This window comes from Strongylocentrotus purpuratus, unplaced genomic scaffold, assembly GCF_000002235.5.
Source record: "Strongylocentrotus purpuratus isolate Spur 01 unplaced genomic scaffold, Spur_5.0 spur5_scaffold_4, whole genome shotgun sequence".
NCBI lineage: Eukaryota > Metazoa > Echinodermata > Echinoidea > Camarodonta > Strongylocentrotidae > Strongylocentrotus > Strongylocentrotus purpuratus.
In genome coordinates, this window is record NW_022145610.1 from 27,913,673 (window position 1) to 27,941,655 (window position 27,983).

The following is a 27,983-nucleotide window of genomic DNA, read 5'->3' on the forward strand; positions in this document are numbered from 1 at the left end:
CCTTCTGTTTCTCGTTCTCCTTCTTCTTGTTCTTGTTCTTCTTGTTCTTCTTGTTCTTGTTCTTCTTGTTCCGTTGTTCTTATTCTTTTTTGTATATGTGGAGGGGGGGGGGGGGGTCTAAGTTGGACCGGATTGGTTTGAAAAAAGGCTTAGAACACACATCGGGAAAAGGGCATCCCCGTGATGTCATTTGAACAGTATTAGGGACTTTTAGATTTGCACGTCGACAGCTTTGACTGCAACGTGTGACGTAATTTTAAGGCACTGCGCATGCGTCACGTCGTCTCAGTCGGCGATCGAGAATGCGTCAACTTTGATTTTCCTAAATCTAGTACGGTACTAGTATATGCCGCGTGCGCATAAAATATACAGTTCCTCAGGTAGACAAAGGAACATCCCTTCCCTGCTATTATGTAAAAATGTATAGAACAGGTGTCACATGCATGTTCACCTGTTCTACACATTTTTACATAATAGCAGTGAAGGGATGTTCTACCACAGCAATAGGCAATTTTCGTAATGTAACCAAATTTAATGCATAAGTCTTTGTGAAGTGCCCCAATACAAATTATTTCATTCACCTGATAAGAATAATAGTATTTCAATAGACAGAATCCAAACTGCATACATAAGTTGTTGCCAGGTTGGACAAACATTATGGCTTGACCTACCTAGCAACACTTGATTATGCAGTTTGCATTCTAACTATTGAATTACTATTATTCTTATCAGGTGAATGAAATAATTTGTATTGGGGCACTTCACAAAGACTTATGCATTAAATTTGGTTACATTACGAAAATGACCTATTGTTGATGGTAGAATGAGGAACTGTATATTTTGATCTCTTTCTTTGTCTGCCATGTTCATAGTGTTACTTCCTGCATGCATGTATATCGTCGAGTGCAATCTAAAAGATTTCTAATTGTAGTCAGCATGGGCACGCATGATCAGTCGGCGTTCGTCGAGTTCTCGTCCACTCAATCTAAAAGTCCCTATTGTTTCGTCATCCGCGAGCGTGCGAAGAGAAAGAGAGAGCGAAAGAAAGAGAGAGAAAGAGAGAGAGAGAGAGATAGTACATGTTTCCTCTCAGTGACAGTTTACGAAAGGGAAAAGCGACATAGCGGTAAAAAGGGAATAGTTTTTGCCCTTTCGAATTATATTTTCTATCACTGAGTGGCGAATGTTTACGAACCATCGTTGCAAATTTTTGATTTGCCAACTTTTCTGACGAATGTTGCCAAAAATCAAGGTTCGCCTTGCGACATTTACCGACTTTTTGCGATGGTAAGCTACTGCAACATTTGAGCGATTGTTTGCGAAAGTGTTGCGAGAGGCAGTTGGCGACTATTCAATATACGACTGTAAGCAAATGTTAGCGACAGTTTTTGCGAAGATATTTTCAACTATTTGCCAATCTGTTGCCATTATTTGTGAATGTTTGGGACCTTTTGCTAACTCCAGGGGCCAATTTTATGTAGGAACCGTATGGTCACGTGGTCGCTAGCATTGGCGAATCAGAAAGACTTCAGCGACACCATCTTACAACCGTTTGCAAAGGCTTGCAACTGTTTGCGGAAAAATAAATTCGCAAAGAAATTTTGAACATGTTCAAAAACTGTTTGCGACAATGAAAACTGTTTGCGAACTTACTTGCAACCTTTTACGAACCTTTTACGAAGCACAATTCGCTACGTTCGTAAGCATTTGCCGCTCAGTGAGATACATCGATACCCCCCTTTACAAATGATGTTACCTTTGACTTTGAAGAAAATAGAGGGCGCGCTTGCATTCAAGGGAAAATTACTCAGAGAAGAAGTAAAAGGATTACAAGAAATCGCAAGAAATATGCCTCATCTGTCAAATCAAATTGCATTTTTAGTGCAAATATATGGGACACGATGGACACAAGCCCTCGCGGTCCCTCTGGATTTTTTTCAGGGGGGGGGGGAGCTTGTCATAACATGTTCCGATAGATTAAATCAGGGGCGGATCCAGGCTCGTGTATACAGGGGGCAAAAGTTTTTTTTTTAAAGGGTAAATGGAGAAGAGAACATTTTCTAGGTAATTTTTGGATCTAAACTTTAAAGATAGACACACTTTCAAGAGGCCACGGGCGGGGTGTGCCCCCTTCCTCTTTCAATTCGCCGATTCATTTTCAATTTAAGATAATTTATCAATAAAAAGTACTTTTATGTTTTCTATCATACAACGGTGCAGCTATTATATTACTGTATGATAGTTCAATCATGTTCATTTTTTATCTGCTGGTAGGTATATTTTCATTTTTTTTAATGATGCTTTAAAACATGTATAATTTTCTTTTAGTCTAGTTAAACTATCCATTGTGTGCTTACACTGCCTTCCGTTTGACACATTGTGTTTGTTCTTTAGCTTGTTTGATTGTATAATTATCTTTTAGTCTCGTTAAACTATCCATTGTGTGCTTATACTTTCTTTTGTGCAATCCACTTTAATCTGCCGTTTTCTTTTTAGCCACACTTTTATTTAAACTCTTCAGTCTGACTTCAAATTTACTTATCTTTTAGTGTGTTTTAAAGTTGTTTGATTTTATCGTACCAGTGCAATCAATTTAAGTGAACTTGTTTCGTTTAGTTCATAAATATAAGTATATTCCCTTGCTTTATTTGGCTCATTTAAATCCAAGCATGAATTTTATGTAGGTTGTTTTTTTTTCAAACTAAAACGTGTTCTGTGTTATTTCTATATCTAGTAGTAAATAACTGTGTATTATGTATTATGTATATGTTTTTATTTGTTGTTGTTGTTGTAATTTTTACCATGTAATTTGTCACTCACCTACATGGCTCCTTTGTAAAGCAGGCCTTGTGGCTCTGAAAGGACTGCCCTGTATTTTAAAGAAGACCGAATAAATAAATATAATTAAATAATCTCATAATTTATATCCATCTTGAGAGCAGAACTGGGAGCTATATTAATGGCACTTGAATGGATAGATGAATATCATCCAAATGCAGTTGTGATTTTGACAGATTCAGTCTCAGCTTTAGAAGCCATCAAGAATGTGGAAGAATCCAGCATAGTTTTTGAGATAGGCTATACGAAAAATTACTGGCTATAAATTATTCCTTCGGTATTAACCTAAACCTTGAATGGGTACGAGCCCACTGCGGCCTTTAGCAGGAAACGAACGAGCTGATTTGTTGGCAAAACAAGCTTCGAACAAACAACACACATATATCATAGTAAACCAAAGCAAAAGTGAATTTTAATATAAGAGAACCAGACATTTATTACAAATCCATGTGGCAAAACCTCTGGGAAAAAGCAAAGAAAGGGAGACACTTGTATAATTAGCATCAACAAAAATGTAAATAATGTTTTCACAATCAAAGGTTTGAACCGAAAAGGATGAAAGATTAATTCGCCAATTCAGACTTGGTAAATGTAACCTAAATTACTATAAATATTTAAATAGAAAACACTACACTGGACTATGTATGTTGCCACCCGAGAAGTTACGGAATTTTCCGAAGATCTTCAAGCACCGTCACCAACATCACCTATATTATATAACTCTACCTGTGATGAGTCATTCATCAATTTGTCTGATGACGCAACAAAGGAATGCCAATTGTGTGGATTGAAATGTGATGAGAAAGAACGCATTTGCATGAAGTGTAAATGCATAAATCAACGAATCGACCAGCTGTCATCAGATCTTAGGAAAGTCCAACATGCAGTTGAAGCTATTCTCGATGCTCCTAAGAATGTGAAGACCAACCCCTCCCCCTAGAAGCAGCGGAGAACCCCACCACCCGCCCAGAAGTCAGATCGTCAACAAGATCAGATATCATCGGCCGGTTTTTGAGTCTCAATACATGTATCCACCGCAACCCCCTCCTCCTCATCAACGTATGCAGTTTGTCCCGCCCACTTCAGACTTCCCAGCACCCTTCCCTCAACGTAGACTGAACCCACAATTGGACCAATCCCGTTACCAGCCGCCTCTACAACCCCCTTCGCGTCCTATGCAACCACCTCTGAATGAACCGACAATCAACCACCATCATCCCAGACCATCTACATTCTTTAACCATAACCTCTACCAGAATCAAGGTTTCGCATTTCCCCCCTCTCCATACAACCAGAGCCAACGCCGCTCCTACGCTTCGGTAGCAGCCCCGCCCACCTTTTACAACTACGCTTCAGCGAGCTGCACTTATTGCGGCGAACTCATCCATCGTGAACATAAATGCAGACGTGGTGTCCAGCTTCAATGCCGACGATGCTTACAATACGGACACAAAGAAAAAATGTGCCATTACTAGGTTGCAGGCCAGGAAGAGTGTGCCTTTGAGAGCGAAGTATCTTTGAAGCAAAGTGATTTACTTTCATTTCCTAAAGAGCATGACAATTAAATGTGCTAGTAAACTCTCCAAAGTAAAAGGATTAAAAATTGGTCATGTTCGAAGTCTTCATGGGAAGATAGACGAAATTCGTTTTCGGACCTCTAAGATCAATCTTGATATAATAATGTCTGAGAAAATGGCGATTAAATAGCCGATGAAAAGAAGAGAAATAGGCGATCAAAAACTGCACTCTATCGGAGTCACACCGATGAAAATACCGATTGAATTTTCCTTATGTAAACAAAGGTGAAACCGCAGTTTTTCCCCTGTCGGTTTCTAACTGCCGGTGAAATTCACTCGCTGTGGCGAGCCCTTGCCGGAAGTGAAGAATTATTACGTAATTATTAAGCCCGCGCTACATCTAGCTAGCATGCAGCATGTTCAACCATAAGTCAACAAACACAGCTGGTTACGATAAAGCGCGCGTATACTGCGATCTTTGCCCATTTTAATCGCTGTTTTAATCGCCCTTTTCTCCCGAACGTTTTCTAACTGCACGTTTCATCGGTGTCACACCGATAGAATGAGAATTTCTCCTGCTCTTGAGCAGGAGAATTTAATCGCCTATTTCTCTTCTTTTCATCGGCTATTTAATCGCCTTTTTCTCCTCTGTTGCTTTCTAACTGCCACTTTCATCGGATGCGTCCGGATGCATCCGATGAAAATCGGTGCAGTTAGAAAAGGGTAAAATTCTCCTGCTCAAGAGCAGGAGAAATTCTCATTCTATCGGTGTGACACCGATGAAATTGCCAGTTAGAAAACGCTCGGGAGAAAAAGCGATTAAAACAGCGATTAAAATGGTCAAAGGTCGCAGTATACGCGCGCTTTATCGTAACCAGCTGTGTTTGTTGACTTATGGTTGAACATGCTGCATGCTAGCTAGATGGAGCGCGGGCTTAATTATTACGTAATAATTCTTCACTTCCGGCAAGGGCTCGCCACAGCGAGTGAATTTCACCGGCAGTTAGAAACCGACAGGGGGAAAACTGCGGTTTCACCTTTGTTTACATATTATGTACAATTAATTTTAATTTTAATTTTAACTACGCTATCATCTATCATGTCACGCAACCATGTCACTGCAGTCTAGTCATACCGATGAAAATACCGATTGAATTTTCCTTATTAGGAAAATTCAATCGGTATGTCACTGCAGTCTAGTCACACCGATGAAAATACCGATTGAATTTTCCTTATTAGGAAAATTCAATCGGTATTTTCATCGGTGTGACTAGACTGCAGTGACATGGTTGCGTGACATGATAGATGATAGCGTAGTTAAAATTGATGGTTATCACTTACAGGAATAACAACACTAGAGGAGGTGGTGCCTGTATATATGTTCGTCATACCATTGTTTTTTCAGAAAGATATAACTTGTTAAGTATTAACGTAGAGGCTACTTGGATTGAATTATCATCGAAATCTGATAAACTTATCATTGGGTGTTTATATAGACCACCGAATTCTGACTCTTCTTATTTTGATAATATGCTGGATATTTTGAGAAAGTAGCATCTGAAGATAAGGATATATATTGGGTGATTTTAATTGTGATTATAAGTTTGATGCTGCAAGTTTTAGTGATAATCTTACTTTATATTTAATTTGCTGTTTTATCATTTATGAGTCTTATATTGTATACCGGGGCCCTGCTTACAAGCAACCTGCTTATTAAGGGTATCCCTCCATGTTCATGTTTATATTGTTATTTTAATACAATGTGTCAATACTATGTTATATTTGTTCTTTTTTAAAGATGGAAAATAAATTGAAATTGAAAATTGAAATATGATTGAAAATCTCTTCTCATTAACACAATTGATCCATAAACCCACCAGGGTTACAGGCACCTCTTCTAAATGTTTAGACCGTATTCTTACTTCTGTACCAGATAAGCATAATTATACTAAGTGACGTAGCTAAGATATCCTTAAGTGATCATTACTTTATATACACATGTATAAATGTCAACAATACTTCTAAGAATGTTCATAATGTAGTACGATTTAGAGACTATAAGAATTTTAACGAGAATGCTTTTATTGATGATTTAAAACATTCTGACGTACTTAATAATAATTGTACTTCTTGTATTCCCCTACGAGAAAAGTGGGTTGAATGGAAACAGGCTTTTTTAATTTGTTGTAACAAACATGCTCCTGTAAAAGAATGTCGGGTTAAAACTAGGCACTGCCCATGGATAAATTCTAATATTATTAAACTCATTTATAAAAGAGACTACTTAAAGAAAAAATATGATAGATTAAAAATTCCATATCTATTGACTGAATATCGAAATCTCAGGAATTCAGTCACCAAGCTCATACGAAAAGAGAAGAGAGAATATTTTGATTCAGTATCTGAGAGATACAGTAATGATAGTAAGAAGTTATGGAAGGAGTTAAGCAAAATTACTGGAAGGGGGAAAGAAGACTCTGTTTTACCATCTGATTTAGACAGTAATAAATAAAGTATACATACCTTCGTCTTGAAATCAATTAGTCCCGGGAAAACTAAACATAATCTCTCTCTATTGTCGAAAGAGAGTAGCCTTGATATCTTAGAATTTGATAGAAAATTACTTCAAATCTCAGCTCCTTATATTAATATTTCTCTTAATTGTCTTTTTAATGAAAGTTTAAATTGTGGACTTTTACCTAATGATTGGAAATTGGCCAGAACTACGCCTGTTTATAAAGGTAAAGGCGATAAAAATAATATTTCAAATTATAGACCCATCTCAGTTGTATGTCATATTGCTAAACTGCTTGAAAAGGAAGTTCAGTCTCAATTTTTATCTTACTTGCAGACTAATCATCTTATTAGTGTTGACCAATATGCTTTTTGCCAAATCATTCAATTAATACATGTCTACATAGAGTCATTGATGATTGGTACGAATCTTTTAATGAAAAGGAAAAAGTTGGTGCATGTTTTCTTGATATTTCTAAATGTTTTGATTGTATTGACCATGAACGTTTGCTGTCCAAATTGAATAAGTATGGTATTTTAGATACTGAACTTAAATGGTTTTCTAGTTTTTTATCTGGTCGGGAAAAAGCAGTTTATTTTCATGTTAAACTGTCCGAATCAAAGGACATAACTATAGGAATTCCTCAGGTGAGTATTTTAGGCCCCTCACTCTTTCTTGTTTTTATAAATGATATAACTGATTGCTTACGATTAAGTACGATTAAGTATTAAGTAAGTATTAAGTAATATATACGCTGATTATGTTGTCTTATATGTTTCTGATATGGATATTAATGTCATTACATCTAAGCTCCAAGCAGATTTGTATGCTATAAATGAATGGTATTGTAAAAATAGATTACGTATTAATACTAATAAGAGTAATGTTATGCTGTTGAGTAGTAACACACGAGGTAACGATGAATTAAGTCTGAATGTACATATTGATACTGAAACAATAGAACAAGTAAGAAGTATCAGATATTTAGGGATTGAAATTGATGATAGATTATCTTGGGATATCCACATTAAATCTCTTACCAAATCATTAAGTTATAAGATTTTTACTTTGAGAAAGCTCAGTAAATTTTTAAGCTCTTCCATTTTGAATGAAATATACAAATGTACCATACAGCCAATCTTAGATTATTCTTGTTCCGTATGGGGAAACTGTTCTTTACAAAACAGAAATATTCTTTTAAGACTGCAAAAAAGAGCTGCACGTATTGTCGTAGGGAATATTGATTATGATGTAAATAGCTTGAGTATAATGAATTCATTAAAATGGCAATCCATTGATACTAGACGGGACTATTTTTTATCATGTATAATGTACAACTGTATTCATGGAAAAGCCCCAATACGATTATGCAATGAAGTGGAAATGATTTTTGACAGACATGGTTTTAACACTAGACTTGCCAATACGCTGAATGTTGTTTTACCTAAGCCTAATCTTGAATGTTTTAAGAATTGTTTTAGATACGCTGGAGGTAAAATCTGGAATAGTTTACCTTCTGCTTTTCAAAATGCTAAATCTATCGATGTTTTTAAACGTATGTACAAGGACAAAATTTTTAAACCTGTGTAATACAATGCCGATTCATTTACTGCTTTGACATGGCTTATCTCTCTCTCTCTCTCTCTCTCTCTCTCTTTCTCTCTCTCTCCATTTCCCTCTCCCCTCTTTCTTTCTTTCCCTCTCCCCTCTTTCTTTCTTTCCCTCTTTCCTCCTTTACTTTTTACCAGTTTCCTTATATCTTCTCTCCTCTTCTATTTTTTAGGGTGATATTTTTATGCCTTTTATTAAAGTGATTTGATATTCTTTCCGCTGTTAATTTCATTTATTACATTGTCGTTTTTTTTTTTTTTTTTGGGGGGTGCTTTTTACTATTTTTAATGCGTATTATGCTTATATGTTAGTTTTTTTTACTGTTCTTACCTTTGCCTGTGAGCTTTGGTGATATTCATTATTTATATTTCCGTGTTTTGATCCTGTTCAGGACCATGATGTAAAACAGATTTTTTTATCTACAATGTATATCTGATTCTTGTTATCCTGATTAAATATATTTCAATAAAATAAAAAATGTGAAGAATGCCAGGCGATAGAAACAATTAAGCTCTTTTTATTATTATGCCCAAAATATGAAAGACAAAGAAGGGGAATGTACAGAGCACAAAAGACCCCTAATCAAAATCTAGGAAAGTAATATATAGGAAATGTGGTAGCTTTTTTAAAAGGATGTGGAAGGTACAACGAACTGTGATGCTCAGCTATACTCTACGCTGCAACATTAGCATCATAATAAATATTTATTATTAAGGACGTACGTGACTGTGTTACTTGCTGGTATACGAAGAGAGGCTTCAAACGATACGTCTTAAAATTAAAACTGAACGCAACTAATATTCAACCACTTCATCCGTTCCTTCCTAATTAATTCTTTAAAATAACTAGCTGCATAACAACACAGGTGAAATAACTACTACAAATTTACTAACATTATTAATTTCATAAACACAACGCCACAGGCTATCGTCGACCCAACATAGCAAATATATCAAGAGAGGACCAGAAACTACGCCTTTTCACTCTGCCTGGCGAAAATCATCCAACGACGATGGAAAACGCCATTAAAGCCAAAATATAACAATTAATCTCTACATGGTAAACATTCGCGAAACAGACCGAAGTTCTCCTCACGCGTCGATTTCGCGTATGTTGCACTAACGTGATTGCTGCGGTTGCGTCGTCCCTAGTCGTATACCGCTTTGCCGGCGAGTGAGGCCACGGGAAAGACACGCAGTCTCGTCAGTTTACAGTCCCTTTAAGTTGAAGTGTACGTCTTGATGTTGTTACGCCATTATTAGCCTCCTTTCAATTCACCAATTATTTTCAATTTAAAGGGATAGTTGAGTTTTGTTGCAGAGGGCGCTACACAAAATAATTTGTTTGTGAGATATTGAAAACTGAGTTTCAAATTTGAAAGAATATACAATTGAAATGACAAAATCATCTTTGTTTGACCAAAATTGGTTCAGAGACGGCTGAAATATCCTTAAATCACAATTCTCATATTAATTTTACTAACCCTAATCCTAAAAATAGTCATTTATGACATGAAATTGTACATATGTATATATATATAAATAATTCAATAAATAGTGTGTGGCAAAAATAGTCAACTGTGACTGATTGCCAAACAAAAACAAATCAAGAAGAAGAAGAAGAAGAAGAAGAAGTTGGTATATTCGGTAAATACGAAACAGCCGTTGCAAAACGAGATTTAGTGCTTATACGATTTATTCCAGCCAATGCCAATATATAAGAATAAGAGCAACAAACATGAGCTTTGAAGACATTTGCGGTCTTTTACATGGCAATCAACTATCCCTTTAAGATTACAAGTTATACATTAAATTTGCCTGTTTCATGTGTCTAGCATACAACGGTGCAGCTATTTTATTGTTGCATCAAATTCCGAACCCGGTCAATTTTTGATCTGCTTTTTTAATTTGCTGGTATAGGTTCCGGTATGCATGTACCTTTAAAAAAGGTTGAAAATGACCGGAACCTTTTTAAAAATCTGATAGGTTGTAAATAAGTTTAAGTGCCTTGATATTATTACGCCATCTGGGTATGGCGAAATTTACAAAATAGCGCCTAGAAGACGTCATATTTAAATAAGTAAATGACCTTGAAAAGTTTTGCGTTTTCAGTCCTCAATAGGGTCTACCATTGTGCCAACTTTCAAATTTCTCACAAATATAAGACCTGATATGTACAATAGCGTGAACCACAAAATAAAACTAAAAGATCAGACGAACATAAGAGAAGATTATGTACAACTGTACATACGACCTAATGTCACAATATTGCCCATATTTTGGATAGTTCTTTTCATTTATCGTACCAGGGTACTGTGGGATCCTGAATACATTAACTCCAGATTACGGTGACTTGTTATGGCATTGGACTCAAGTAGATATGTTACAAAAAACTACAGAACAGGGGGGGGGGGGGTGTTTTACAAAGATCCTAAGTCGAACCTAACTCTAAGTTGGACTTAAACATTATAGAGAGCAATTTGTAGCCTTACGATGAAATATATTCTAAAGCAAAAATTCTAGTTTTTTTAGACTTTTCATAATTTCCACATAAAGAACATGAAATCTCCTTGATAATAGAAAATATGACAGTTTTATGAACATTTTATGCCTTTTGAAAAAACTTTACATAGTATTTTCAAAGATGCTTACGGCTTTCCATAATTGTTAAGTCCAACTTAGGATCTTTGTGAAACAACCTCCAGGGCTGGTAGAATTATTTTTAAATTTAAATCATCTGAACATAAACCAATTAGTGAAATTCATAATATTTTGAATTGGGAAATTTTAGAAAATAGACAAGTTAGGCATATTATTATTTGATGTATCAAATATTTCACGATTTGGCACCTGTATATTTGAAAGAGAAGTTTATTGTTAAGACTACAACCTATGCCCTTAGAAGTACTAATTTAGTGTTGCCTAAACCGAAAACACAGAATTGTAAGCGTACGTTTCTGTATCGCAGAAGTAAATTGTATAATGGATTACCGTTCACTCGGCAATCAAGAAGTTTGGCTATATTTAATAAAGAAATTAAAAGTTTAGTTCGAAATGTTATGACAGAGAAATGTGTAATATTAATACCAATTATGAATGTACATAACATTGTTTATTGTTCCTTGTAATATACCCTTGAAGACTTGGAGGGGGTAGCGGGAGGGATTGGCGGTATCGAGAGGGTGGCGGGAGGGGGTGGTAAGGCGAGGGGATCGTTGAGGGTGATAATGCATTGGTAAATTAATATGATTGAAAATTGATATTGTGTGTAAATTAATATAAATTTTTGCTTTTGGACCCCATGGAAGAACAGGACCATTTTGAAAATGGTCCTGAATTGGGCTATCCAACCGTTTGTCTATATACGTAACACATTTACTTACTTACTTTCTTATCATTTGAAATGTGTTTTACATGTATGTTTTTAAAACTTGTATGTATATGGATTCCGGGAAAAACAAAACACTAAAAAAAAAGTCCTGAATTCATTAAGATTAACAATGGGTGTGTCGGAATTCATTACTGTGTGTGGCAGTGAAACTTGCCTTTCTTTTCTTTAGAGCAGCCTTTGCATATATTAAGTTTTAATGCCATGCCTTGCAGTTCAGTCATATTTAGGCAGATTGCAGCTAGCTTTCAAAGAGCAAAGACAGGTTTTGCCTATATAGCTCATATGCATCTCCGGGTATGAAGCAGCCGCGCTTGTTATTTTTGGCGATGTAAAGCCAGTTCCTTTACGCAGGAGCAGGGGCGTACGCAGGATTTTTTCAAGGGGGGGGGGTTTTAAAATATTTTGCTCCCGAAAATTTGAAAATCGCGCCGGCCGAAAAGTCGCTCAGTGGGGGGGGGGGGGGGGGGGGGGGGGGGGGGGGGGGGGGGGGGGGGTAAGCGGACACTTTTTTTTTTTTTTTGGAGGTCAAAAAAAATCGCAACGACTCAGCCAGCCGAAAAGTCGCTCAGTGGGGGGGGGGGGGGGGGGGGGGGGGGGGTAAGAGGACACATTTTTTCTTTTTTTGGTCTCGACATTTCAAAATTTGACATTTTTTGTCGTTGGGGGGGGGGGGGAAAGGTCACCTTATTTAGGTTAGCCGTGGGTATAATTTTTTTTTTTTTTTTTTTTTTTTTTTTTAAATAAAAAAAAAAAACAAAAAAAAAAACAAAAAAACAAAGGGGGGGGGGGGGGGGGGGTTTTAGGTTTTTTTAGGGGGGGTTTACATACATAAAAATACCAAAGGGGGGGTTGAACCCCCAAAACACCCCCCCTGCGTACGCCCCTGCGCAGGAGGTTTCCATCTTCTGACCAGATACCAACCGTTTTCCAATGGGTTTTTCAATGATTTCCAGACAATTTCCCGATTTGTATCCAAGCGGATCTACCACTTTTGACACTAGGGCTCTCCCCGGGTATATTACGGGCTTTCACAAGCAACTATTATACCGTATCCGGGCCGTACGCGGACTTGAGATAAAGGTGTTCCAGCAGACCAGGGGCGGAACCAGCCGGCGGCAGGGGGGGGGGGGTGGGGGGGGGGGGCAATTCGTGAGAAAATATTTAGCGGCGAAACAGCCAGCCGGTGAATAATTTTGGCCCCAAATATTGAAGATGGCACCCCCCCCCCCCTTGAGCACCAGGGGAGGGGGCCCGTCTTCAAATAAAGGTAAAATTAACGTGTTTTTATCAGTTTTTTCCCAAGGGGAAGGGGGCTCGGGCCCCCTCCGTGGATCCGCCACTGCAGCAGACTACGAAATAGACGAGATTGTTTTTCCTATATAGACAGCGAGCGAGGACCCTGCGGTAATCCTCATCTTTAGTGGCAATTTTCTCCATTCGACGACATTCGCGTACAAACTTTCGCGAACCGATGAGTTCAAAAAACTGATTAAAAATGTAATATCGAGGGGGTAAAATTACTTGAAGGGAACTATGATAATTTAATTTACTTGCTACAGCTCAATGTTCGTGCTATTTAATTCCAAGTGTGTTAAAGAAAGCATGTAATAATTATACAGTATAATTTTGATGTAAGAAAAAGAAAATCACAACGGTTGTGATATTCTTTTCTTACATTAAAATATAAATGCAATTTTAATCTATCTCGTTTATTTTGTTCCGCAAGGTCGTCAACCACCCCTAATACTATTATCTTTAATCGATAACGTGACATCTAATACAAATGAAACTAAATGGGAAAAGAGAGGGTACCCTTCCCAGTAGAGTACCAGGAATTAAATATTTTATACCCGTATCTAGTTCTCGTAAAAAATTCTCGTTGTGAATTTTATGTGGTCATCTTCTAATATTGTCATTCTTCGTTGATCGGCATGTTTATAGGCACACACTGTCTTCCCCTAGAGCTAGTAAGAATAAAAGAAGTTGTAGGATACAAGTACACGAAGCCATATTAGTGTCCAAAGGTACGGTAAGTGATTTCATTTTTCATTCTTTTTCGTGACATGCTTGCTGGATATTCAAGCTTTCCCTTCTTATATGTGTGGCGTTGTAACGATATATTTCGGTATTGAATGTCTTCAAACCTTTAAAATAACATTAGGGAGCGGTAAAAACAGTGCAAGAGCTTAGCTTCAAGATACGAATTTATGAATACATTTTTTAAATTTGCTTGATGAATGATAATAGATTTGTTGCTTTAGTATGCTTCTGTTCAAGGGTGTCGATTTGTATCCTCAGTTGGGGGGGGGGGGGGGGAGGGGGGGGGGGAAGATAGGTGCCAAAATATTTTCGGCAATGGATCAAAGCAACCAAGAGGTAGAGGCGTGTGGCAGGTTGCACCCCTCCCTTCCAAGTTTTTAAATTTTTCAAGTCACCCTCAATAAAGATAACATTTTAGAGAATATGGGATCCATGTGGGTCCCACATGCGCTTGCTACCTAGGTTATTATCCTATCAAGCATATAATCAGGATTTTATTTCAGGGGGGCGGTAGTGAGCACCTCCAAGGGGTTGGTGCAGGGAGGGGAGTTCCCCCCCCCCTCCCGCGCGAAGTGCGGCAGCTCTGACGCTTCATTAAATTATTCAAGAAAGAAGACGATTCGTTGTACCATTCTCGACTCTTAATCCTTGTCTGAATTCAGTTTCCCCCCCTCCCGCGCGAGGCGCGGAAGCTCTGACGTTTCATTAGATTATTAGAGAAAGAAGACGATTCTTTGTACCATTCTCGACTCTTAATCCATGCTGAATTCAGTTCCCCCCCCCCTTACCGCGCAAAGCGCGGAAGCTTTGATGTTTAATGAAATTATTAGAAAAAGAAGACGATTCGTTGTATCATTCTCGACTCTTAATCCTTGTCTGAATTCAGTTCCTCCCCCCCCCCCACTTCCCGCGCTTTGCGCAGAAGCTTTGACGTTTCATTAAATTATTAGAGAAAGGAAGACGATTCGTTGTACCGTTCTCGACTCTAAATCCCTTTTCTTCCTACGTCCTCTTCCTTATATCTTTCTCTCTCATTTTTGGGGGAGGAGGGAGGGGGCGACCACCCCCACCACCCCCTGGCTACGCGCCTCTATCCCCTCTGTCTCTCATTATCTCTCTCTCTCCCACTCTCTTCTTCTTTTTTGCACTTAACATTTACTAAGCTCGTTGCTTTTTAACGCTGCGGCTTTGCACTGATTTGGCGCACTGCATTTTTATGATGCTGTTGATTGAATAAATTGAATAAATTCACCAATTCCTGATGAAGCCGTATGAGCGAGAATTCAATTCATTCTTGTCTCATATACGGTCGTCTCATTCACTTCGTTTTCTATTTTTACATGTATGTATTATGAAAATGAGATAGCAAAATATGTATATTGATGGTCATCTTGCGAGTAATAACCATTAACTACTCTCATCGGGCTCTCATCATTAATTTTTTTTTGATGGTGAATTATTGGGGGGGGGGGGGGTGATTGTACAGGCCACCCCCCCACCTGAAATATTGGGGGGGGGGGGATATATCCCCCCCCCCCCCCCCCCCCCCCCCCCCCCCGGGATCGACACCCATGCTTCTGTTGCTCTCTTTTTCTTTGTTGCGATGATTCTATTGGAAACGGTCATGAAAATTTCAAGTCTATCTGCACTAGTTTGGCAAGGAGAGCTTGGACCACCCTGCGTGGTCACTGGCAGGTGGTTATCTCATCAAATCAATGCTAAGAAAAAGGGTACCGTGGGGGATCAACGGGTACCACTTAGGCATTGTTGGACGATGTATAGAGCCTATAGAGGGCACAAGTAGCTACACATAGTGCAGTCCTCCTTTAAAGCCTTTGTATGTAGTTATCTGCTTAAGAGAGTGGCTTCATGATGTAGAATATGTCCCCCAGAGTAAGGTTTTTGACTACCGTTCTTCCCTTCTTTATGGCTTGCTAGATGAATGACATTGCCTGTATAATGCTCTTTTTCTGTTTGCGTGTATAAATTTGTCGATACATTTTCATATTGTGCTGAACAATCTCAAGGCTTTTTGAAACATCTGCACATAGGATACAAGAACTCCTGCTTCAGGATACGTTGTGTGAACACTCTATTTTCTTGTGGGAGTTGCGTGAATTATTATAATTTGTGGCATTTATAAGGTTTATTTTCTTCTCGCTTTTATGTGTAATGCATGATTAGCATTTGATATGATATTTAATATGTTCTAGCATTCTTGAAACACCTGCAATGGGGATTGTTCTATACCGGTTTTATAGGCGGCAAAAATTCATTAATCAAGGAAGAAGAAAATGCAACAACAACAAAATCTACAAAAAAATTGATGCCGGACCATTTGAGTCTCTTTTGAAAGAGCGATCAATAACAATTGGAAGTGGTTACTTTGTTTAAATTCCACATGAAATTATACAAGTTTTTCCACATAATGGATTTGAGAAAAATCTGTTATAACTGATATTATCTTATATAATCGTATTACTTATATAACTTATATATTATCTCATTTTTTAACTATTCTTGTTATACATTCCCCACTCAATAGGAGACATAATTGTTCAATACTTGTGTTAGGCCGTTAGTGAATACGTTACGCTATCAAGTTATCGTTTAGATATGCCTCCTTTAATATAATAATTTTGAGCGATCTTCTGTAAAATTCTGTTCTTTAATCGGGTATTGTTCTGTAAGGAATGTTATAAAAATATTATATACATATCATATATATATATATATATATATATATATATTTTTTTTTTGGGGGGGGGGGGTAGGGGGAGGTCACATTTTTGGGGTGTGTTATCAGTTAAATTTTATTTTAATGTCAACATTGTAATATCATTATATCATGTACACGTTCAACGATTTATGTTATATCTCCGAAATGTAATTTGATATGTATGTTGCAGAAGTGCGCCTTGAGCATTTGATTACAGACGGATTCGGCGCCTTACAAATCTCGTATATTTTTTTCATTATTAACATTATTATTATTATTATTAATGCTGGATGTTTCCTTTTCCTAACGATCCATGCTCCTCGATTTCTCTTCGATTTTTCAAAGTCAAATGTATCAAAATTATTCATAGGGTTCAATTATATATGTTTTCATGTCCACACAAAATGCTTATTCATTTATTTATATCTATATTCATTTATTTATATATTTTCATTTTTTATTTATCTATTAATTTAGCTATTAAGTTATATACAATTTTGTATTAGTGTATTTAAATGTCAATTTGAATTTGAATTTATTCATTTCATATGCTCAAACGTATACAGAAAACAGACAATATAACAAATTAAAGAGATATTACATCTGTAAACAATTTTATAAACATTGTAATACAAGTAGTTTAATTGCATTTTTGGCAATTGATCACATTTGACAATTTGAATATTATTGAAGGTAAGACTATTTCTATGTGGCAATGCACATTGCACTTGACCTAATTCCGGAATGGGGTACCCGCACCCTTTCTTAAATTACAGTTCCCTGTTTCGAGAAATGTGTGTCCATTTCACTATAACATGCAACATTTTCCCTATCGAAAGGGGTAAGGGGTTAATCCCCTACCGGCCTAATTCTGCTCCCTAAAATTTCGATCGTCTAGTACAAGCCTGGTCTAGGACAGTGTTGCGGGCAAGCACTGAATTCAATGACCGGGGTAATAGTATATTTGTAAAGCGCTTAGAGACAATTGTATTAAGCGATATATAAAAGCTAAATACTATTATTATTATTTTTCAACCGGGCGGCCTCGAAGAGTATTTTAGTTATATTCATAAAAGTTTTTTTAGAATATCGTCATCCTCATAGAAACAAAGTATTAGTAACCGAAAAATGCCAAATTATGATTATAAACTTTTTGGTATTTTTGATGAAGAAGTAACATTTCAGAGATGATAAAGTGTATTTTTCCCTCGCTCGCTTCGCTCACTCGCAAAATTTAGAAACGGGATAGTTTCAGTCAGCGAGGTCCTCGAATATAACCATATTTATTGTATTTGATATATAAATGAAATTTATACCAAAACAAAGCGTCCCCCCCCCCTCCTGTTCTCTTCACTTCTCGAAAAAGTGATACATTGGGATGATTCCTGGCACCGAACTGACAGAATATAAAGCTTTTATCTAGTATCTATTGATCGCTAAATAACATTTGTGCAATAATAGAAGTAATATTTTTTCGCTCGCTCGAAATATTTGAGATTCAGATGATATACATGTCACAAAAGGGTATCATCGCATCGGCTTGGTTTCGAACTCAGGACCTCCCTATCATGAGACCGTCGCTCTACCTCTTAGCCATAATACATGGAAACACGGTCTATGCTTTTCCATAGCAAGAAGCTTGTGTTGGGTTAAAACCTGAGCGGTTTACATGAAAGATATGCATTATGTTATCTTTCAGATTCGTTGCTTGTCAGAGAGCTGTTGTGACGTCAACATTGATCAGACTTCGCCATGGGTGTAAAGACGGTGGCGATCATCGGAAGCGGGGTCAGCGGCCTGGTATCTCTCAAGCAATGTCTGGAGGAGGGATTCGAACCTGTGTGCTTCGAAAGAGAGTCGTCATTTGGTCAGTAAAGTGTTTTATCTATTAGATTAAGTAGTATAATATCGATATAGATTTGTATCTGATAACGTACTGTTGTATTTTAATAAGCTTGAAGGTGATTTTTTAAAGTATTCTTATTCATTAATGTTTAATTCGATTAAGGATTCGAATAGATGGATTATTAATGTACTGACTGTCTTCGAAATATGCTCGAAGCCACAGCAACAAACGTGTGCCCTCGGGCTGCGAGAATTGGTAAATTTAAATATCATCTGCTTCGAAACTAAAGTCTAGATCTATTGGAAAGATTCAAAAGTAGAAGATCATTTTCCAGATCTTTAGAAAAAACATAGGGCATTCCTGCTTCTAAGTATTATTTTTCAGTTATTGATATCTGTATTTGGCCTATGGATCTTCATTCATATACAACATAAACACAAGGAATACATATTAGATTCCTGGGGCACACAACATACATCTGCAAACCGCTATATTTGTATTATTATTATTATTTATTCGACAAAAACAAAGAAAATCATTGAATACAAAACAAGAGTATATTTGGAAAAGAGTCGCATGGATGCCGGGAAGAAAAAAGATTAACTAAATAACTGTAACCCGAAGGTCTTCTTTTTCTTCATCATGTACAGGCGGCGTGTGGATCTTTCATGATGAGCCTGTTAAGACGCATAACCGAGGCTCTCTTTATCACTGCCTGGTTCTCAACTCCAGTAAGAACATGACCAACTTCAGCGACTTTCCATACCAAAAGGCATCATCTCCGTACATCCAAGGAAAGGAGTTCATCAACTATATCAAGGTAAGTACGCAAACCTTCCATTGTCTAACAGGGGAGGGGGAGGGGGACTACGCCTTCACTGCATGAGAGAACCTTGAAAAGGCCGGAGGCGTCGGGATAATGGAAATAATGGAAATCAACCAACATCCCTTCACAGACTATCCGAGATCCGGCCTGTCTTCATATTGTTTAGCAGTGTGCTACTCAGTCTTTCAGTACACATCTATGATGATTATCCGAGTTAAAGATGATGGTGGTAATTCTTTTTTGGATAGCCCATATTTCATGTAAAGTTATGTTCCATACGTATGATCATAACAAACACAAGCTGAAATCAGAAGCATTATTCATTTAACGAAATATTTTACGTTCTAGGTAGCATTACATTCAAATATAAGCTGTACTAGAATTCCAAATGAAATATTGTGTATTGGACATTATTCTATATCGAAGACTAAAATTGCGAAGTCTTGTTTCCATGTTTATTCAGGCCTATGTCGATCATTTTGACCTCGAACGTCACATCCGGTACAGCACTGACGTGAAGCGCGTGGAGAAGGCCACTGATTATGACATCACAGGTCGGTGGACAATCACCTCTGCTTGTAACGGCGGGGAGGTGAAGCAGGAGACGTTCGATGCGGTGATGGTCTGCACAGGACTTTACTCCGATCGGAACATGGTGGAGTACCCCGGGCAAGAGGAATTTACGGGAGAGATCATGCACAGCAACGAGTACAAGAAGGCTGACGGGCTGGCGAATGGCAAGAATGTCCTCGTCGTCGGTAAGTATATGGTGGATAAGAATAAGGATAAGTTTAGGTATAAGTTGATAGTATTTAATAAGTGAAAATGTAAGTAAACTATAGAGGTATTGTAATACGAATATAAAGTATAGGCCTACATGTACCTGTATGTGTAAGTATAAGTACAAGTAACGTCTTAGTTCAAGATAGTGTAGATATAAGTGTAAGAGTCGAATATTATATTGCCCAGCTTTTAGTATAGAAACCCATTCCCAGCTTTTTCAATGGCCAAAGCCTTGGTAATGGTATACAGATTACCAAAAGACATAAAACTCATTTCCCTAGAATAATCCCTCTCTATAATTTATTAGTTTAGACTCATATTTGATTGATGAGCCTTTTTCATTGAAATGAGGATCGGTACTGGTACGGAGGCGCAACGGTATCAATTCGCTAAGAACGGTATGACATCGTCAGGACAGATTTTCTCGCCGTTGTTAATAATATATTGAGTGCTCCCGTTTAGTCCCGGCGATGCACATCGGCTTTATGTGACAGGCCATTAATCCTAATAAGGTCGGGGGGGGGGGGGGCATTATTTTTTCGATTGTTCGATCGGGAACGCACATGGATGGCGCCCCGCCGCTCGCTGAATTTTTCCTTTCGAGTCTTGCGCATCTTTTAAAAGTATTTATTTTGAAAATCGGACCTACAGTTAGAAGGTCATGTGACCCTTTGTCTTTGCATGTCAGCCCGAAAATCGCTCATTTTCGTGATTTGTGTACAAAACATACGGAAATGTCATTTTTCCTAAAAATAAATCAAACATGGGTTATTGGGTCTTGTTTAAAGTTTAGGTGGTTGTTTGGGGAGTCAAAGTAGTTGAATTATAGTTATAAATGAAATAAAACAACAAAAACAATAAAATACATAAGTTAAGAAAACAATGAAATACATAAGAAATCATCAAAACATAAACTGGCTCTTCCAATTTTTTTTGTCGTATTATTATTCTAAATGGTCTAATGAATATATTGAGTGAAAAAGAATCCTTAAATATGAATAATATATGATCTATGGGGGAAAATGTGATTTATGACCTTATTTGCATAAATCACCATAAATATATAAATAAGTAAATTTGACGATTTGGATAGAAAAACCACTTCTCGATAGATATACCACAGTTATTTTGTTCCCCCTTTGCTTATTGAAGGCTGCATTGAGTGCGCAGTATGTATTTGACTGGACAATCAAAAGGAATGAGAAATACTAAACATTTATCCTCTTATTTCCCTTTATATTGTGTTTTCAGGTGGCTCACATTCAGCGGGCGATTGTGCAGTCGATACAAGTCGAGTTTCAAAGAAGGTAAGTACAAACAACAAAATAGAGAGGTAGAATTTAATAAAATTGTTGGAAGAAATATCTTAATCTAACGACAAAAGATGTTTAACAAATAATTACCGACTATTCTCGCGCTGGGACAACCTGTCGTCGGGATAGGGAATATGATAAAAGCCCCCGAGATCATCGAGGCGATGATAGGTTGTCCAACCGCCAGAATAGGAGGTGATTATTGTGTTGCTCTATGTGCCACATGGACAAAACCTTTTCGACAAAAATGTGAATAATGAACACAAATTAAGTCAACACTAAACGCTTTTGCCCGCATATTACGCGGTATCTTTTACTTTCATTACGACCCTTACATTTTCATAATTTTAACAAACGAATTCGTTTTCACTGGGTGCCTGCCGTAGCAAAAAGCAGATTTGACAAAAGACTTAACTCCGTTTCGTTGACAATCAGCCATTCATGAAGACTCTCGTATACGGCTGATTTTCAACGAAACGGAGTTAAGTCTTTTGTTAATTTCGTCAATTGATACGGCAGGCAGCCAGTGAAAACGAATTCGTTTAAAGGTGAAATTCAAAGAAAATCACAAATATGTCAACGTATCACTAGAAACTGGTTGGCTAACAGATGGCCATCGTACAAGTTTGAGGTCAGCTACATATCGGGTGATTTATAAAAATAAAAATACAACCACCTCCATAGCAGCTGGGATATACGAGAGTTTTAATGACGTCATAACAGGGACCAATACTGCCCAAGCAGACGACATCCCATAAAGAATGAACATAATTGCAAAGCTATTATTTCTCAAATTATAATGAGTTTAGTGTATATAAATGTAATGGCATGTCAAACCGATCAAAAGGGGACATGACCCGATTCTGATAACTAAAATATTTTGCTTGTAAATACTCAGGATAGGGGTTAATTAACAATCAAAGAAACCAGACTTTCAAATTGAAAAGCCCCCGGATTGATATTAAGGACGGCAATGAATATCTACTTTAATACAATTATGGAAATGCAAGCACTACTTTAAACAAACAAGAACTTTGTCATTCTTCGTTCATTTTTCCTGATTGAGGTGTCATATGAAAGGGCAGAAACTCAACTTTCTAGAAATGTGAAATTTTCTTCGAAATTCAGATACCGCCCGCCAAATGTCTTTTTGGTTTCCTTCCTTCAAATTGCTTTTAATCACTTATGCGTGAAATATGCATTATCTGAATAGCATCACATGAAAGAGGAGACTCTAAGCTTTCCAAATATGTATCATTCATTAATTATAGTTGTGATTAAGTTATGATAAAACATCGATACTTCTCGGTTTCATTTTTTCTGGGACGCACTGTATAGCATCTAACTTAAACCAGGGAGGTGAAAGAAAGGAGGCGAAACTCTTGGAATTTATTCAAACGTATTCGTGTGTTCTAAAGCGTAACAATGGGATGTGTATCATTCCACTTGGCTTTGAAGTTCCATGCTCCGAACCACACTTCCACTGCAGGGACTTTCGGAAGCCAGGCACCAGTTTTACATTTATTACAAAATATTAAATTACCAGCAAAATTTCAGTGTAAATCAAAAACATTATATGGGATCGTATTGGGAATAGTGCATCAAACAGTTTTTCAAATTTAGTACTCCGTCCCTCCTATAATTTTTGTGCCAGAGTTGGTAAAAGAAAAATTACATCCTGACAAAAACTCAATATTTTAGGATAAAGCGTTAATTTGTGCATGTTTTAATGTCCCCGTTGTGTAATCCATGATTTACAATCTTCAATAACATTATTTAAAGTTTGCCAATACGTGTTTTCGCGTTTTTTTTGTATTTTTGAAGTTAAAAAAAGGATGAAATTACACAAGTTTGTGTTCGCTTGCTCTACTCTTTACACATTCAACAATGGATGAGACTAATCATTGAAAGGGACAGCGAACAGTTGCTGTGATACCATTTTCTGATGTAGGAATTCTAAATCCTGAAATTTCATGCGCTCTTTTATCTCACCACCTGGTCAACAGTTTGGCGCATAACTGTTCGGCGGCTTGGAGCATGGGGTCAAAGAAGAGCGGCATGATTCCAGTCCTTCTCTATCACGTCCCTGCTTAAACGGAGCTGAACAATATTAATTTGCGTGTGTAGGGCCCTGACAAAACACATTGTTAGTAAAATGACATTGTTCTAAAACTTCTGACTGATCATGCGTGTCAACTTACTCAGCTGCCCATGTTGACTACAAATAGAAATCTTTTAGATTGCACTCGATGATATACATGCATGCAGGAAGTAACACTATGAATATGATGGACAAAGACAGAGGACAAAATATACAGTTCCTCATTCTACCCTCAACAATTGCTGTGGTAGACAAAAGAACATCCCTTCACTGCTATTATGTAAAAATGTGTAGATCAGGTGAATAGGCATGTGACACCTGTTCTACACATGTTTACATAATAGCAGGGAAGGGATGTTCCTTTGTCTACCTGAGGAACTGTATATTTTATGCGCACGCGGCATATACTAGTACCGTACTAGATTTAGGAAAATCAAGGTTGACGCATTCTCGATCGCCGACTGAGACGACGTGACGCATGCGCAGTGCCTTAAAATGACGTCAAACGTTGCAGTCAACGCTGTCGACGTGCAAATCTAAAAGTCCCTATTGTCATCTCTAGTTGATACGTGACGTAGTGAACCGTTTCCTTCTTCTCCCTCTACTTACAGACGTATCTGAGCATGCGCAAGGGAACCTGGGTCGTCCAGCGGATGGGACCTGACGGAATGCCTCGAGATATGGCGGTCAACCGGCGTATCAACTTCTTCATCCCCGAGTGGCTCCGGCGGAAGAAGGTCGTCGACCATATCTACTCCAGGGTTAACATGGACAACCTTGGTCTCAAGTCTGTCAATAAAATGTTCTGCTCAGAGGTAGGCCATGTTTAGTTTGCTGGTACAGACTCTTATGTGACAATTAATGGGAGAATGAACATTGGCATATGGAAGTTTTTCGTGAGTTTGTAAACCGGCTGGTAACAAAGGCCCATGTTCCGTTTAATTAATTAATTGATTGTGGCAGCCAATCAGAGGTCTTTGTAGATCACACCCTGTTTTTTGTAATGTTCCGGTATGTTTTAATTCGGCTATCCGTTCAGTATGTCTGTGGTAGACCTGTTGTCTGTAGTAAGAGTGATTATTCTATTTTGATTAGGCTGATCCCTTTCCGACACTCTTAATATGACAGGAAAAAAGTTTTCACTCTGGAAATGTGATATCTCAGGACCAGTTCTTAACCCTGTTAGGATATTCAAAGTCGAAGTAGACCCATCCCCCTGTCGTTCAATCGGACTTTTCCGTGAGTTTAAAGGAATTATAATTTAACAGTCCCTGACACGTACTCCAAATCGAAATGGTCTAGCTAGGCATAGCCTTATTGAAGCCGTTTTTACCAACTTATAGAGCAATTTCTTCCAGCAGCTATTGTCGTCCTTTAAACAATTGCTGGTATTCTCATCATTATCACCTGTCTTGTTTATGGAAGCAATATTACCGGCTCATATACGTTTTCCAGAAACTGTTGATTCTTTTAAGTTAAACCTGAAGTCAAGACCTGTTTTCGAAAGCATACACTGATACAGTACGTGAATGTAATTAGGAATACATTTTCCATTCTTTTTTTCTTTCCTTTTTTGCTCTTCTTCCTAATTTTCATAATTTCATAACATGCCCCAGAATATTTTTACTAGATAATTGGCGCAATATGAAGTGCTTTATATTATTATTATTATCATCATTAAGAAATGCTTATCGTTGTTTGTATGATTCTGCCCAACAGGTTATGGTCAATGATGATATTGGTTCTAGAATTCTTTGTGGTGCAGTAGTGTGCAAGACTGGAATCGACCATTTCACCGAGAGGGGTGTGGTCTTCACCGATGGGACGAGCGTTGATGATCTGGACCTTGTGGTGTACGCCACGGGTTACCAACTCAGAGCTCCCATTGTGGACAACGATATCATCAGCGGTATGTACAGAGTAAAAATGCATGTGTATGTGGGTTACAGTGTATGTGTGTGGGTGCGGGTGGGGTGCGTTTGCCTGCATGTGTTTGTTTGTGTGTGTGTGTGTGTGTGTGTGTGTATGTGTGCTTGTGTATGTGATTGAGGGATCCGATTGATTTGGCACATACCCCGTTCTCATATTTCAAGTTTTATTGATTTATATTTAATATTTCTGGTTTTTATGCGAATTTCGGCAATCCTCTTTGAAATGGTGGTCACTGAGATTTTATGATCACTTTTATTTTATTTGCTGCTCCTTGGCTTCCTCCATGACTTTTCTCTATTAAATTGCGACCCACGAGTCAAACGATCCAATGAGCTCTGCCAGATTTTCAAGTAAATTGTGACAAAAATAACTAGTTTGGTACCGTAGATGCTACAGAGATAGATCCCTATATAGAACCCCTCCCCTCCCCGAAATTCTAGTTTGGTTTATTTTACCCAGTTTATACCCCTTTACTCCGAAACCTTCAAGATAAATTGTAAAACCAATCCTGACAATGGTCGTCAACTTGCATCATTTTGATGCTGTCGTTTTCTCTCCAGATGGTATGAAAGACTTGGAATTGTACCTGTACATTTTCCCACCTCGCCTGAAACATCAGACCTTCGCCGCCGTGGGGTTTGTAGAAACGATCGGAGCTCACGCCCCCGTCTTCGAGATGCAGGCACGCTACGCCACACGGGTCTTCAAGGGGTGTGCTAGCATCCCTCCCCAAGAGGTCATGTTCGCAGACATCAAGAGAAGAAAGAACTTTATGCAGAACCGGTTTGGAAAACCCAAGAACTTTGTAAGAAGAGATGTATAATCGTTTTCTCCTTTTCAAGTCCATAATGAAGTTGATTGCAAAGACTGAAAATTATAAGCAAGGGCAAATTCAAAAACTTATTGTATTCCATAGAAATCGTATGCATTTTAACGCGATGCGCCATTGTAAAGTTTGTACACTTTTAAAGATGTTGGACAAGGCTACTATCTTGTCTGGATATGATTTTTTGGAATGTCTTTGCAATCGTGTATATTCTAAGAATTTTTGAAATAATACAAAACAAGACACAATCGACAAAGATAATTTGTATGGCGTTATCTTTCCCAAATACTGTGAGATATTCAACTGGTTATCAAATAAAAGGGAATGATATTAGATCAAAGTTCACACGGACGTCAACCAAGAAATAACTTCAAAGACTTAGTTGAGAGAAAATTGAGCTAGCCAAATTATAATAATCACATTTAAGAATTGTTAACAATGAAAAACTTGAAATTACTTTATCCGGGTACATTTAAACATTTATTGGACATGGTAGTGGTTATTAATAACATTGATATTTATAATTGGACTTTAAAATCAAAATATGAATATGATTTGTTTTTAATTATTCTTTTCAGTTTCCGTCTATCCCGTACCAAGAAATGTTAGCAGATCGCATCGGTGCCAAGCCCAAGTTCTGGTCCATGGTGTTAACAGATCCTGTCCTTGCCTACCGTACTTTCTTGGGACCAGCACTCCCCTACACCTTCCGACTTGTTGGCCCCCACGCCTGGTCCGGTGCACGTGACGCCATTATGGACGTGTGGAACAACACATTCTATGCCACTAAGACCAGGATGGTCCCAAAATCCGCTGGAGGTCACGGAAGTCTCGATTTTGGTGTTCTGAAGTTTCTTGTGGTGGTTCTGGTTGCGCTAACCTTTTTCCTTTCGATTCTGTGTTGAATGATTTGCCTATTGATGAGGCGTCGTGGTTACTCCTCTATCATATTCTAAATAAAACCTAAAATAGAACAGGTACGACGCTGGAGGAGGGGTGGGAGGAGTAAACATTTACAGTGCGAGTCCAAAAAAGTTTTCACCTAGAAAATTGCTAATTATTTTAACAATAATTCATGAAAAGTAAATTATTATACATCTTATAAAAAAGTGTTTTATTCCAACTCATCTGGTATCATTTTTGTGTAGTTTGTGGTCACGCTTGGACGAACAGGAGACATTGTTTAAGAGAGTGCAAAAATCGACTTGCGCCAAATTGATGCCTATGTGATGTTCGAATAAAACAATTTGGATTTGGGTATTAATTCGGTCTTTGCAGATCCACACACTCAGTCAGTCAGTCAGTCAGTCATACATACATACACCCACCCACACACACGCACAAACAGACACACTTTCGTGCACTCGCAGAATCAGATAAATGAAAAATACACGCAGCCAAGTCATTATTACGTAATGAATATTTCTGTAAAATCGCACATTTCCCATTTAAAGGTAATACAAAGTTTTGGGAAATTTTGAAAATTGGGTGGATAGTGATTTTTTACAATTTTGATATATTTGGATGCCTATGTGGATGTATTATAAGCAATAGAAAATTTAGCCCCTAAAAATGTTCTGCTTTCGAGAAAAATTGAATATCAGAATTTACAGGTGCTCCCGGTAAATTTTGAAAAATTTCAAATAGCGCATATGGCCGTACAATGGCAGCTGCGACCATAAACATTTCAGGATATGTAGTTGTGAAATATAATTTCCAACGGGAT

The 27,983-nt window shown here is 37.7% G+C and overlaps 1 protein-coding gene and 1 long non-coding RNA gene across 2 annotated transcripts; one reads left to right on the top strand and one right to left on the bottom strand.

Annotated features, from left to right (window-relative positions):
* Positions 1-6,049: 6,049 nt before the first annotated feature.
* Positions 6,050-18,386, bottom strand: LOC115929358. The gene is made up of 3 exons (XR_004066441.1): positions 18,300-18,386; positions 7,296-7,299; positions 6,050-6,061 (listed from the first exon to the last, which is right to left on the bottom strand). It is a non-coding gene; the product is annotated as an uncharacterized LOC115929358 (long non-coding RNA).
* Positions 13,770-27,531, top strand: LOC589643 (dimethylaniline monooxygenase [N-oxide-forming] 2). The gene is made up of 9 exons (XM_789279.5): positions 13,770-13,900; positions 18,330-18,497; positions 19,127-19,296; positions 19,766-20,060; positions 21,337-21,392; positions 24,111-24,314; positions 25,219-25,408; positions 25,992-26,236; positions 26,836-27,531. Exons 2-9 carry the CDS (start codon positions 18,383-18,385, stop codon positions 27,160-27,162), a joined length of 1,602 nt encoding a protein of 533 aa, XP_794372.2. The 5' UTR covers positions 13,770-13,900; positions 18,330-18,382; the 3' UTR covers positions 27,163-27,531.
* Positions 27,532-27,983: the final 452 nt, after the last annotated feature.